At 40.6% G+C, this 14,424-nt stretch overlaps 1 protein-coding gene across 1 annotated transcript in view; it reads right to left on the bottom strand.

Annotated features, from left to right (window-relative positions):
• The window catches only part of LOC138357710 (uncharacterized), a 37,472-nt gene extending 25,489 nt beyond the window's left edge, over positions 1 to 11,983 (bottom strand). The window contains exons 1-4 of the mRNA XM_069314697.1: positions 11,866 to 11,983; positions 7,971 to 8,211; positions 6,528 to 6,724; positions 5,277 to 5,510 (exon numbers count right to left, since the gene is read on the bottom strand). Coding sequence (XP_069170798.1) covers positions 5,277 to 5,510; positions 6,528 to 6,724; positions 7,971 to 8,211; positions 11,866 to 11,983 — 790 coding nt within the window. The remainder of the gene's footprint in view (positions 1 to 5,276; positions 5,511 to 6,527; positions 6,725 to 7,970; positions 8,212 to 11,865) is intronic.
• Between the last annotated feature and the right edge of the window lie 2,441 nt (positions 11,984 to 14,424).

Genomic DNA, 14,424 nt, shown 5'->3' with positions numbered 1-14,424 from the left:
GGGTTTCTACTAAAAAAAGTTATTTAGTCTGCATTTGTGCAAAACTCAGCACAATCACAGCCTAAATTCCTACCTAATAAAGGTTGGCATAAATTAATTTATGGTGAAATAATGTAAATATATAGTTGTGCTGTGTTTTTGTTTTTTTAGATTTTATAGTTTATATAAATGTGCACTTGCACACACAGGTGAAAATATAAATATGTACAGGTAATTTTGGCTTGCTAGCCACAGCCTTTTATGGTGATTGATTGTGTTGACTAACTTGTCAACTACATGTGACCTAGACTCACCTGACAGGCGTACACCATCTCTTGCCAGGTTTTGCCTATATAGTCTGGCTGTAAATTGAATGTAAGTGGCATACAATCGTACTCTCTTCCTCAGTCGAAAATTTATATATATTTGGCAGCCCTTTGGTAATATTCTAGACTCGCTCCCCAACGGTTATTATTGCTTAGTTGGCGAGGTTTCACCAATGTCAATACTACTGAACTGCTAACAAGTTTAAATGAAGAAATTATTGTTTTAAGGTGATTAATTACCTCATCTGGGTGTCGAGTAGGACGGATGTCATTACCACCTAGATAAATAATAGTTGGATGGTGAGGCTACTCTAACGCAGGTGTTAATGTGGAGTTATTATAGAAATTGTGAGCTGTTGCTCCTGGTAACATGAAGATTCTTACCTCAGTGTGAGGTATAGGTCTGAGTGTTGTGGGTAATTGACTGTGTCCCACCAGTGATACTTTATACATGAGGTATAAGCAGCAAATAAATTGGTGTGTATTAGGCTGACCTATGTGGTACTCCGCCAGTAGCCACAATTAATAAAATGTGGTTAGCCTAGATTATTACACATGGTAATTAGTTATGATTATGGTATTAATTGTAATATATCCGGTTCGATAAGGACCATATATTTGTGTTGGGAAGAAAGCTTACTCTCTATTTATTGATTGATGTTTAATTAATAGATTAATTTAAATTAATCGAAGGACCACCCTATTTTTACTGAAAAGGGAAACAGATAAAGGAATCGTAGATAAGGATTGAAATACCAGTGCTTATAGATAATGGAACTATTAAGAGTTATACTTCAAATCTTAATGGACTGTATATTAAATTAATGTTCGAAAATAAACTTTCCTTCCTTCACAAAATGGGGGGTTAATACCAGAAGTAAAATACTCCCAGTACGCTTCATCGAGACTGGTTCTTCCTCGAATAAAATTAGTAATTCTTAATAAGTTATGTACAAATAAGCATTAAAGAAATTGGTTAGTAACAAGAATATTATATGATGGTTAAATAAGAAACCATTCTCATTTAAATTTCATGATGTTATCAAATTGTACTAGATGTCTCAAATCATATAAACGAAATATTCCTGACTGGTGATTAATTATCAACGTCACTTAATGAGAGAAAAATAACTGGAAAAGGATTCAGCTGCTTAGCTGTGATAGTGAATGGAGAAATAGAGGTGTGATGGCGTCGTCTGGTACTTGCTGTAACACGTGTGCCCGAACGTAGCGTGGGAAAGTGAGAGGACCACGACCGCTTTTAACACAAGCTGAAATTCCAATTAAATGTACCAATTGTTTACACCAAATATCCTGTATCATCACTATTCAATAGAAGGAATAGAATTAATTCCTTGTGGACGTACTTGTTGTTTGGGGAGGTCATGCGGTGTGATGATGGACAGTACACAGAAAAATTATACAGAGATCTCATAATATAAATAATACTAGGGCACTTAACCTGCTGGTTGTCCACCGAAGCAATCCTTAGATTGCTACTGGAGCAATTGCATGCTCCTAGGCCGATTAACTGCAAGGGCCTATCGTAGAATTGATGGAAATTCGATTCTCCCTGGACGCACGATGTACTTTGATGGCGTCACGCTCTCCAGTTGAAGCGCAAGTGGCGTCTCCACGCCTCCTTCCCTCAACCCTCCTCAAGCATTCGCAATAGAATTTAATAACGGATAGAAGATTCTTTTCGCTTAATAACTTTACGTAATGCGTTAATGAGAACAGGGTTGCAATTGTAGGGAATTAAATAATATCTATATTCTCGTTAAATGGTGTTAATCGAGAAATGGAGAGAATTTCTATTTCCGCCATAGCGTTCGTATGTAACAGATAAAACTGTTATTTAGTGATAATCTTAGGTAATAACTCTCGGTTGTTGGATCATTAGGAGTTATATTATCTGTAGTTATTTATCGTATGGAATATTGATAAAATTAGAGAACCATATTCAATTCTCTAACATATTAGTAATAAATATGTTTAGATAGACATTATCTGATGCAATCCTGCCTCTCGATGTCATGAGAATTTCAGTAATAAATGATCAGATAAAGAAATATTAATTTATGTTAGCACTACAGTTAATAGTTACTGTACTTAGCATATGATAGTGATGTATTATGACAAAACAGTAATGTATCAGTGTTGGAAATTTGCAACATATCTCCGGGGGGAATAACTTGAGTCGCAGTTCAATATTGAGTACTGACGTACCTATCCCGAAGTTAATTTAATGTTAATACGTTAGTACACACATAACAGATGTCCCGTATTTGTCAAAGACAGATAAGACATTAAGTCTTATAAAAGAAATTAAAGTTAAATGTAGAACATTGAATGAAAAATCATCTAAAGTTAATAACTACTAAAGCCTACAATGTACTCAGTGACTGGTATCGCAATGACATGTAACAGTCTTACTAAGTCTTAAAGTTTTGTAAACTCATAGATTCTCTAGATGGAATAATGGTATAGTTGATAGCCTACATAAACAAATTAATGATTAAATTATACAATTCAAGGTAACTGAGAATCCACCGTGAGGTGAATGTCCTGGGTCATTGTGACTTGTAACTGATTTGTTACGAGACATCACCACACGGTATCATCATGACTACCTAAAATTGGATGGTAAATTATTTGCTCCTAGTCAGAGCTATAATAGGCCTGTAGTTTCCGTTTACATTGATGAGCAGCGGCTCTAAGTGGGCGTGTGCTCCGTGGATCAGAATTGTTGTCCTCAGAAACTGTAGGTGAAGTTGGTTCTGTTAAACACTCTTGTTCTGCTAATTCGAGAGGTACCAACTTCTCTAATGTTTTTAGGGTAGTAATGCCTCGGCACAAAACCCGTACTACTCTCAGGATGTCTTGGTGATCTGGGTGAATAGAGACAATCTTGCCTATAGGCCATTCTGTCCTGGGACCATCACTGTCAATCAACACTAGGTCTCCTGGTTTGAGTTGAACTTTATTATAGGGGCTTGAAGCTCCATAGTGGTACTCTCGTAGAGCTGTGAGGTACTCTCGAGTCCCCACCTCATTCCACCTTTCAATTACTCTCGAGAGATGTTGGTAACTTTCCACTAAATCACTCCAAGTCACATGGGAAGGGCCAACTGGATCCTCTTCTGCCAAAGGTATCAGAGGGCTCAGCAGGCCTCCATGTATTAAATGTGAGGGACTCAGGGGTTCTCTCTGTGAGTAGTCATCTAATAGGTAAGTTAAGGGGTGGTTGTTGACTCGCACCTCAATTTCTACAACGAGTGTTTGTAGTTCAGAGAAACTAATTTTCTGTCGATGCAAGGTCTTCCTTAAACATTTCTTGACAGTCCCTATCATACGTTCGTAGAACCCACCTTGCCAGGGGGCTCTGGGAGCTATAAATTTCCAGTGGCATTGTCGTCTCTGCATGACAGACTGCACTTGGATGATTCCATATCTCTCGTAGGCAGGCTTCTCCTGCCACAAAATTTGAACCATTATCGGATATCATTAGTTTGGGACAGGATCTGCGAGCTGCAAATCTACGAAAGGCTTGGATGAAGGCTTCTGCACTCAAGTCTGAAGTCACTTCTAAATGTACGCCTCGTGTGGTTGCACACGTGAAGAGGCAAATATAAGCCTTCACTGGTACCTTATCTGGAGTGCCAGTGAGAAGTAAGGCTCCTTTGTAATCGACACCAGTGGTCTCAGAGGGACGAAGATGGACTACTCTCTCTTTAGGGAGTGGTGGAGGTCCTGGGTAAGGACACACTCGAGTGTCGTATCTTTTGCAGATTACACAGGACTTAATGAGTGATTTGACAGTTTGACGACCTTGGGGAAGCCAATATTTCTGTCTCAAGTCGGTGAGAGTGTCTAACACTCCACCATGTAAAGTATTATATTGACGATGGTGTAAAACTAGAAGTTTCGTAATAATGTGGTGACGTGGTAGAAGGATCGGATTCTTTGTATCCAAATGAATTTCTGCATGAAGCAGACGTCTTCCACACCTTAATATATTATGAGTGTTGGTATCATACCAGATACCTAGAGACTTGGTTAATTTATCTGGAAGATTTTCATATTCACTTCCATACACCTCTTGTTGTGCACGTTTGATCCAATACAGGATAGGATTGGGAAACTTATGTCTGATTCCTATCTTAGCAAGAAAATCAAACACATGTGCTGTCACTCTTAATAACTTACTCAAGTTGGAACAATTGTGAGGATTAATAGCTGAGATTCGATGAGGTTCTGGGTCTTTCATGGGAGTAGTGATACTGGTCACTATGACTTGTGGTTTCTGTTTAGGCCACTGAAAACTAACAAGCCATGAAGGTCCATTAAACCACATCGAAAACTTGATTAGCTGTTTTAATGTTAAGCCTCTTGATTGGTAATCTGCAGGATTGTCCTTGGTGGGGACATGTCTGAATTTGTATCCCGCAGATAATTCATGAATTTCCCTAACACGATTACTAACGTAGGGAATTTTATTATTATTTTTTACCCATTGTAAGACTGCCTCATTGTCTGACCACACAACGATTTCACCAAAGTGAATATTATTGAGTGTCTTGGTCAGGCAATGAGCCAATCGTACTCCCACCAGCAATGCAGTTAACTCCATTTGAGGTAAAGATCTCTTCTTAAAGCAACTCTTGCTTTAGATGTGAGTAAAAATGATTGTACATTATTGACTAAGTAGGCTGCAGTGCCATACGCTTTGCCAGAGGCATTGCAAAAGACGTGCAAATTTGTGGGTAAGTTTTGTCCTGAGGCATTACGAGGAAATTTCAAAACACCTAATTGATTGAAATCCGTTGTGAGTATTTGCCATTTATCTTGCAACTCAATTGGCAACAGATCATCCCATCCCATATGTTTCTGCCAGCATTCCTGCATGAGGAGTTTGCCCCTTATTAAAATAGGGCTAAGTAAGCCCAAAGGGTCAAATGGTTGACTTACATACGAGAGTAATTTTCTCATGGAAAGGTTTGAATTGTTGGTTTGTACTGATTTGACATTCATCTCGTCTGTAACTGTGTTCCATTCCACGCCCAGAACCTTTTAATTGATTAGGCACCCGATAACCTGAAAATTCTTTCTCGATTATTTGGTTTAATGATTTGTTGTTTGAGGCCCATGATTGTAGTGGCATATTGGCTCCAAACAACTCACGGTTAGCCTCATGGTAGATTTCTACCAATTTGGATGTGTCATTAGTAGTTCCCTGGAAATTATTGACATACAAGTTGTCACTAATCTCTGCTTTATAAGGGCTGTCTGACTTCTACAAATGTGTATCTAATGTGGCTTGAAGTAGAAACGGTGAAGAAGTTGCACCGAATAGCACAGAGGCAAACTTGTAGGTTACGACGTCACTGTCAGGATCCAGTGGGTCCTTAATCCAGAGAAATTTGGTGTAATTACGATCCTCCTCTTGTAAGCCTACTCTAAGGAAAGCTTTACTGATATCAGCAGTATAAGCGAAAATACCAGTATGGAATCGTAACAATACGTCGTGTAACATTTGTGTCAGGCTAGGTCCCGTTTGGAGACATTCATTCAAGGACACGCTGTTTGCCTTCACTTTGGCACTACAGTTGAAAACGATACGTATTGGTGTCTTCAATCAATCTTTCACCACAGCGTGATGGGGTAAATAGTGACCTGTTTTTCGGTCATCATTATCAACAACTTCGATAAATTTATTGTGGAGTTGTTGTTGAATTAATTGATGATACATGTTCAATTTATCTGGCTGTTTCTTCAGCTGTATTAATTGAGACTGTAATTGAAAAGCTGCCATGTGATAATTAGCTGGAAGTTGTGGATGATTCAACTTCCATGGCAGTCTCACCCAGTATTGTTTGTCTTTATAGACAACTGTGTTCAGATATTGCTGGTAAGTTCACGCATCATCAGGACTTGGTTTATCAGGGACAATACCGAAAGTGTCTAAATCCCACAGACGAAATACAGGTGGATCAGACTCATTATCTTCAGATATTTCTCTGAAATGTAGGGGTGACTGTTCCAAGCCTAGTCATGCCACTATTGAATTGTTAGTTTGTTTGTTGCTTGACGCAGTTTTTTTGATGGAAAGCACCGGTCCAGTAAGCAATTTACCTCCAGCAGATGACAACAAATTCATTCCGTGTTGTCTGGTGCATCCTGTTATAAATTTGTAATAATAGTCAGCGCCTATTAGGATACCAACATCTGTTAGGCAGTCAGAATTTATTTTGTAATCCGCTAGCCTCATGCGGTTACGTCTGAGATATCTTGCAGTGCGAGCTAGTCCTGTGACCTGCAGGTCTGAAGGAAGTTTATCTACTACCACCGTTTGTATTGGACTAGTGGAAGATCCAAGTCTCACCAACACCTTGGCTACTTGGTATTCACGAGGTCCACTATTAGTCAAGAACCCAGAGATATTCAGTTTCACACTTTTGGCAGGTTTTAATTTCAACTGTTCGACTAATTGTTGTGTGATGAAAGTTTTCTGTGATCTTTGATCAAAGAGACCTCTAGTGTTAACTCTAGACTTCCTATTAATTAGTTTGAGTTGAGCTGTAGGCAGAGTAGTATTATTGCCTGACTCAGTAGCAAGTACATTTATTTCTTGGTGTACCTTGCAATATTGTACTGTGGTAAAATTCATAGAATCCTCCCTAGGTGTCACAGATTGTGAAGAAGTTTTTTCTACATAAGGCATAATGATGCACACCTTTGTTGCATCTACTGCACAACCGTAGATGTACTACACATTTCTTGGATCATGAGAACCCATGCACTTGGTGCATCCGTGTAACTCTTGTAGCCGTTTAATCCTGGTATTAAAGTTAGGATAAACACTGCATTTGTAGGTGGCATGTTCTTGTTCACACAACAGACACTTTCTCGCTCTTGCTGAGTTTGTACTTTTAGTAGATACATCAGTTGCAACGTCAGAGGGAGATACTGAATAAATACCTACACTTCCACTCCTTTTCCCAGTGGATGGAGCAGTCTTAGGTTTGAATTTATTGGACTTATTCAAAGTCGATTTGGGTTTGACTGAGTTGTCAAGGTTAGGTTGTTTAGACTGAGGTTTAATCTTATCATGAGTTTTCAACCTGTTAACCGTTATTCTCAGTCCCTCGAATATTTGCTCGAGAGTGAGAAACTTGGTTTTATAGTGCGAGCAGATTTCTGCTAAAATATTTCGAGGGAATTTCCTCTGAAAAAGTAACTTAATTGACCATTCGGAGGCTGGTACATCAACTTTAGTACCTAAGGCCTTCACTAGAGACTCTACTTCTAGCCTGAAGCTTTGAAGTGAGTCTGGTCGGTTACTTGGCGCATTCAGATCCAGTAACTGGTAATACAGGTTAGCTATACTCAACTCCTTGTTGCAATAGTTCAACTTTAGTAGTTTTATAGCTTCCTCATAATTACTTGCAGTGAGAGCTAGGTTATTTATGACTTTTTTAGCCTCCCCTTTGAGAAAACTGATTAGGTAAGATAATTTAGAAACTCTGTCAAGAGAAGGTTTTTTTATGTATATGAACTTCAAATGAAGTCCAAAATGTGTCCCAATTTTCTTCATCCAGCTCTGCAAATGTAGGCAAGTCTAAAGTAGGTAGACGAACCTCAGGTAATTGATTACTGGATTACGACATAGTATTATTTGCATTGGATTTATGTTGATTTACTATATTGGATAGTACATTAAGTTTATCTTGAGTCTCATCTTCATACTGAGAAATTTCTGCTAGAGTTTGATCTATTTCATTAGGATCAGTTTCAGCTGCATTCAGTATGTTGAGATAAGACTGGATTGTAGATCTGACTTGATCAAATTTGAGATCAGCTACTCTCAATGATGTTTCTAATTGATGGTAATCAATGGGAGTTGCTTTAGACAAATTATCAGACTTATTAATCAGTCTGGTTAAATGACCTTTAATGTCAATATAGGTTCTCCTTAACTGTTCAGGAGTAGCCATGATGGCTTTAAGTCCAAGTTTCATAGGACTTGAATAAGTATTGCTAATGTATCTTGGGTACTTGCTCATTAGTCGACAAGTAAATTGAATATAGCCTAAATTAATCTGGCTAAATTGAACTCTTCCTCACTCGAGGTTAAATGTACCTACCTAACAATAAGTAGCTAAGGATTTTGGGCAGTATTTGAATGTCACCATTAAACTTTCTTCTGGCTAGCTCTTCATTATCACCATTAGATGTAATAGGCATCATTCAGCAGCACTCAAAATTCATATACAAAATAATTATTATGTATATACTCTAATCAGAGTTACTATGAAGTTTGAATCCCACCCATGGTAGGATCAGCACAAGAATGAATAATGTAAGCACTACTGACTAGTCCAAGACTAGTTGAAAGGGTTTCTACTAAAGAAAGTTATTTAGTCTGCATTTGTGCAAAACTCAGCACAAACACAGCCTATATTCCTACCTAATAAAGGTTGGCATAAATTAAATTATGGTGAAATAATGTAAATATATAGTTGTGCTATGTTTTTGTTTTTTTAGATTTTATAGTTTATATAAATGTGCACTTGCACACACAGGTGAAAATACAAATATGTACAGTTAATTTTGGCTTGCTAGCTACAGCCTTTTATGGTGATTGATTGTGTTGACTAACTTGTCAACTACATGTGACCTAGACTCACCTGACAGTCTCTTGCCAGGTTTTGCCTATATGGTCTGGCTGTAAATTGAATGTAAGTGGCATCCAATCGTACTCTCTTCCTCAGTCGAAAATTTATATATTTGGCAGCACTTTGGTAATATTCTAGACTCGCTCCCCAGCGGTTATTATTGCTTAGTTGGCGAGGTTTCACCAATGTCAATACTACTGAACTCCTAACAAGTTTAAATGAAGAAATTATTGTTTTAAGGTGATTAATTACCTCATCTGGGTGTCGAGTAGGACGGATGTCATTACCACCTAGATAAATAATAGTTGGATGGTGAGGCTACTCTAACGCAGGTGTTAATGTGGAGTTATTATAGAAATTGTGAGCTGTTGCTCCTGGTAACATGAAGATTCTTACCTCAGTGTGAGGTATAGGTCTGAGTGTTGTGGGTAATTGACTGTGTCCCACCAGTGATACTTTATACATGAGGTATAAGCAGCAAATAAATTGGTGTGTATTAGGCTGACCTATGTGGTACTCCGCCAGTAGCCACAATTAATAAAATGTGGTTAGCCTAGATTATTACACATGGTAATTAGTTATGATTATGGTATTAATTGTAATATATCCGGTTCGATAAGGACCATATATTTGTGTTGGGAAGAAAGCTTACTCTCTATTTATTGATTGATGTTTAATTAATAGTTTAATTTAAATTAATCGAAGGACCACCCTATTTTTACTGAAAAGGGAAACAGATAAAGGAATCGTAGACAAGGATTGAAATACCAGTGTTTATAGATAATAGACCTATTAAGAGTTATACTTCAAATCTCAATGGACTGTATATTAAATTAATGTTCGAAAATAAACTTTCCTTCCTTCACAAAATGGGGGGTTAATACCAGAAGTAAATTACTTCCATTACGCTTCATCGAGGCTGGTTCTTCCTCGAATAAAATTAGTAATTCTTACTAAGTTATGTACAAATAAGCATTAAACAAATTGGTTAGTAACAAGAATATTATATGATGGTTAAATAAGAAACCATTCTCATTTAAATTTCATGAGGTTATCAAATTGTACTAGATGTCTCAAATCATATAAACGAAATATTCCTGACTGGTGATTAATTATCAACGTCACTTGAGGAGAGAAAAATAACTGGAAAAGGATTCAGCTGCTTAGCTGTGATAGTGAATGGAGAAGTAGAGGTGTGATGGCGTCGTCTGGTACTTGCTGTAACACGTGTGCCCAAGTGTGGTGTGGGAAAGTGAGAGGACCACGACCGCTTTTAACACAAGCTGAAATTCCAATTAAATGTACCAATTGTTTACACCAAATATCCTGTATCATCACTATTCAATAGAAGGAATAGAATTAATTCCTTGTGGACGTACTTGTTGTTTGGGGAGGTCATGCGGTGTGACGATGGACAGTACACAGAAAAATTATACAGAGATCTCATAATATAAATAATACTAGGGCACTTAACCTGCTGGTTGTCCACCGAAGCAATCCTTAGATTGCTACTGGAGCAATTGCATGCTCCTAGGCCGATTAACTGCAAGGGCCTATCGTAGAATTGATGGAAATTCGATTCTCCCTGGACGCACGATGTACTTTGATGGCGTCACGCTCTCCAGTTGAAGCGCAAGTGACGTCTCCACGCCTCCTTCCCTCAACCCTCCTCAAGCATTCGCAATAGAATTTAATAACGGATAGAAGATTCTTTTCGCTTAATAACTTTACGTAATGCGTTAATGAGAACAGGGTTGCAGTTGTAGGGAATTAAATAATATCTATATTCTCGTTAAATGGTGTTAATCGAGAAATGGAGAGAATTTCTATTTCCGCCATAGCGTTCGTATGTAACAGATAAAACTGTTATTTAGTGATAATCTTAGGTAATAACTCTCGGTTGTTGGATCATTAGGAGTTATATTATCTGTAGTTATTTATCGTATGGAATACTGATAAAATTGGAGAACCATATTCAATTCTCTAACATATTGGTAATAAATATGTTTAGATAGACATTATCTGACGCAATCCTGCCTCTCGATGTCGTGAGAATTTCAGTAATAAATGATCAGATAAAGAAATATTAATTTATGTTAGCACTACAGTTAGTAGAGTTAATAGTTACTGTACTTAGCATACAATAGTGATGTATTATGATACAATAGTAATGTATCAGTGTTGGAAATTTCCAACACCACCAGCCAAACAGCCCACCTGTCCAACCACGTAACCAACCAGATCACACGTCCGTCCACATGCAAACCAGTACACCTGTCCACCCATTAGACAGGCAGTCCACCTACATGCTCACTAGTCAGCTAGTTTACCTGCTCACCCACTAGCTTGCCAGTTACCTGCCCTCCCACTAGCCCACCAATCAAACGGCCGGCCCACTGGCCAGCCAGTCCACCTGCCCGCCCACTAGCAAGCCAGTTAACCTGCCCCCCCCCCCCACAAAAAAAACAGATAGTCCACTTGTCCATCAAATAGCCAGCTTGTCCAACTACACGCCCATTAGACAGCCAGTTCACATGCCCGCCCACTAGCCAGTCATTCCATCTGCCTGCCCACTAGTCAGCCAGAACACCTGCCCTCCCACAAGCCAGAACATCCTCCTAACTTCCCAATAGCTAATTAGTCCAACTACCCGCCCGCTAGCCATCCTGTAAACCTGCCGGCCCACTAGTCAGCCAGTCAACATTCCTTCCCAATTGCCAGACAGTCCACCTACCCTACAACTAGCCAGCCAGTCCATCTGCCAGCCCATTACCAAAACAGTCCACCTACCAGACCACCACACAGACAGTCCACCTGTGCACCCATTAGCCAGCCAGCCTAATTGTCCACCCACTAGCCAGCAAGTCCTCCTGCCAACCTACTAGCTTGCCAGTTCATCTGCCCACCCACTGACCAGACAGTCCACTTGCCCACCCACTGGCCAGACAGTCCACCTGCATGTTCACTAGCAAGCCAGTCCACGTGCCAGCCCACTAGCATGACAGTCCACCTTCCCTCCCACTAGACAGACAGTCTACATGACCGCTCACTACTCAGCAATTCCATCTGCCCGCCCACAAGTCAGCCAGTCCACCTCCAGGCAAACTATGCAGTGAGGCATCCTGCCAACCCTCTAGCCAGCCAGTACAAGTCCACCCACTTGCCAGCCATTCCTACTGCCCACATATTAGCCAGCCAGTCCACCTTCCCGCGCACTAGCCAGACAGGTCACCTGCCCGCCACCTAGCCAGCCAATCCACCTGTCCGCCCACGAGCCAGCTAGTACACCTGCCCTCCCACTAGTCAGGCAGTCCACCTGTCCGCCCACTTTTCATCCAGTCAACCTGCCCGCCCAATAGCGAGCCAGTCCACCTTTTCCCCCACTAGCCAGATAATCCACCTGCCCACCCAATACCTAGCTAGTCCAACTACCCGCCTGCTATCCACCTAGTCAACCTATCCGCCCACTTGCCAGCCAGTCCACCTGTCTGCCCATTAGCCAGCCAGTCCATCTGCCCAAAAACTAGCCAGACAGTCCACCTTTCCACGCACTAGCCAAACAGTCCACCTGCTCGCCCACTACCCAGTCAGTCCACCTTCTCATCCTCAAGCCAGACAGTCCACCTTCTTGCCCACTAGCCAGTCAGTCCACCTACCCACCCACTAGCGAGGCAGTCCACCTTCCCACCCATTAGGCAGACAGTCCACATGCTCGCCCACTTGCCTGCATCCTACATGCACGCTCACTAGATAGCTAGTTCACCTGCTCACCCTCTAGCCAACCAGCTCTCTTGCCAGTCCACTAGCCCGCCTACTAGCCAGCCAGTCCAGCTTCTCGCTCACTACCCAGAAAGATCACCTGCTAGCCCACTAGCCAGCCAGTCCACCTGCACGCCCACTAGCCAGACAATCCACCTACCAGCTCACTAGCTAGAATTTCCAACTGCCAGGACACTAGCAAAATAGTTCACGGGCCTCCCACTAGCCAGCCAGTCCACCTGCCCTCCCTTGCGCCAGACAGACCACTTACCCCACCCACAAAAAAGCCTGTCAACCTGTCCGCCCATTTGCCAGCTAGTTCACCTGCCCCACCCACTAGCCAGCAAGGCTTCCTGCCCACCCACTAGCCAGTCAGTTCACCGGCTCACCCAATAGCCAGCCAGTTCACCTGCTCGCTCACTAGCCAGTCAGTTCACCGGCTCACCCAATAGCCAGCCAGTTCACCTGCCTGCCCACGAGCCCACTTGTGGGAAAACGTGACTCATGTAAATCATTTAAATTGATGCTAATTTTCGATAGCTGCGAAGGACCACCACTTTTTAAAGGAAAAGTGGAAACTGGGTAGAGCAAGTGGTTTACTATTAAATCCATGAACTCCTATGGATATAAAGGACTTTATGGATAGAATCCATGAAGTCCTATGGATATTATTGATTAATATTATATTGAATATTAAGAGACTGTAATTTATGAATCAAATTCTCTCATCCAAAATGGGGGGTAATATGCTAAAAGACTATTGTACCCCTGGCATCATTTCAGTGTGGTTCGTTCACTGAAGTAAATAAATAAGTAATTGCAAGAATTGGGCAATAATAATTAGAGGCGAAAAGACCTCAAGATACTATGATAGACTAACATTACTACCAGTGGTTAGTAACATGGATCTCAATGGGAGACCAATAAAATATCTACAATATTAGTATCTACATTGACATATGAAATAATAGTTAGATAAGAAAATTGATCCTATCTAAATTTCATGAGGCTATAGAAATGATTGGATTTTTAGCTCACAAAAATGATATATAATTTCAAGATATTATTAGGTTTCAACTATTCCTAAGTAAGAACTGAGTAAATTAAAATAATCTCAGCTGCTTAGCTGTGATAGTGAACGGAAGCGTGGTGCAGTGGAGGCGTCATCTAGAACCTGCTGGAACATGTGAGCCGATAACTTAGCGTGGGAAATTGTCTCGCTCCCGGCTGCTTCAACACACGTTGGAAACCCAATGTGGTGTAATAATTGCTTACACACATTAAATTATATCATTATGATTTAATCAAAGAGATAAATTAAATAACCTGTGGACGTACTTGTTGTTAAAGGAGGGAGCACGGTGTATCGATGGACTAAGGGTAAAGTTTACATGATTAGAGCTCTAATAAGAAACTAGACCACTTAACCTACTGGTGGTCCACCGATGCAATCCTTGGATTGCTAATGGAGTAATTGTACACTCCAGGGCCGGTTAATAGCAAGGGCCGATCGTGTAGTTGACGAAAGCTTCACCTCTCTCTATACGTATCGCTGCCACGTTGTCTATGGCATCGTCCACACCGCCACGTTGTCTATGGCATCGTCCACACCGCCACGTTGTCTATGGCATCGTCCACACCGCCACGTTGTCTATGGCATCGTCCACACCGCCACGTTGTCT

This window comes from Procambarus clarkii, chromosome 79 (assembly GCF_040958095.1).
Source record: "Procambarus clarkii isolate CNS0578487 chromosome 79, FALCON_Pclarkii_2.0, whole genome shotgun sequence".
In the NCBI taxonomy this organism is placed as follows: domain Eukaryota; kingdom Metazoa; phylum Arthropoda; class Malacostraca; order Decapoda; family Cambaridae; genus Procambarus; species Procambarus clarkii.
Note: the sequence above shows the minus strand (reverse complement) of the source record. Positions and strands in the feature narration are given on the sequence as shown.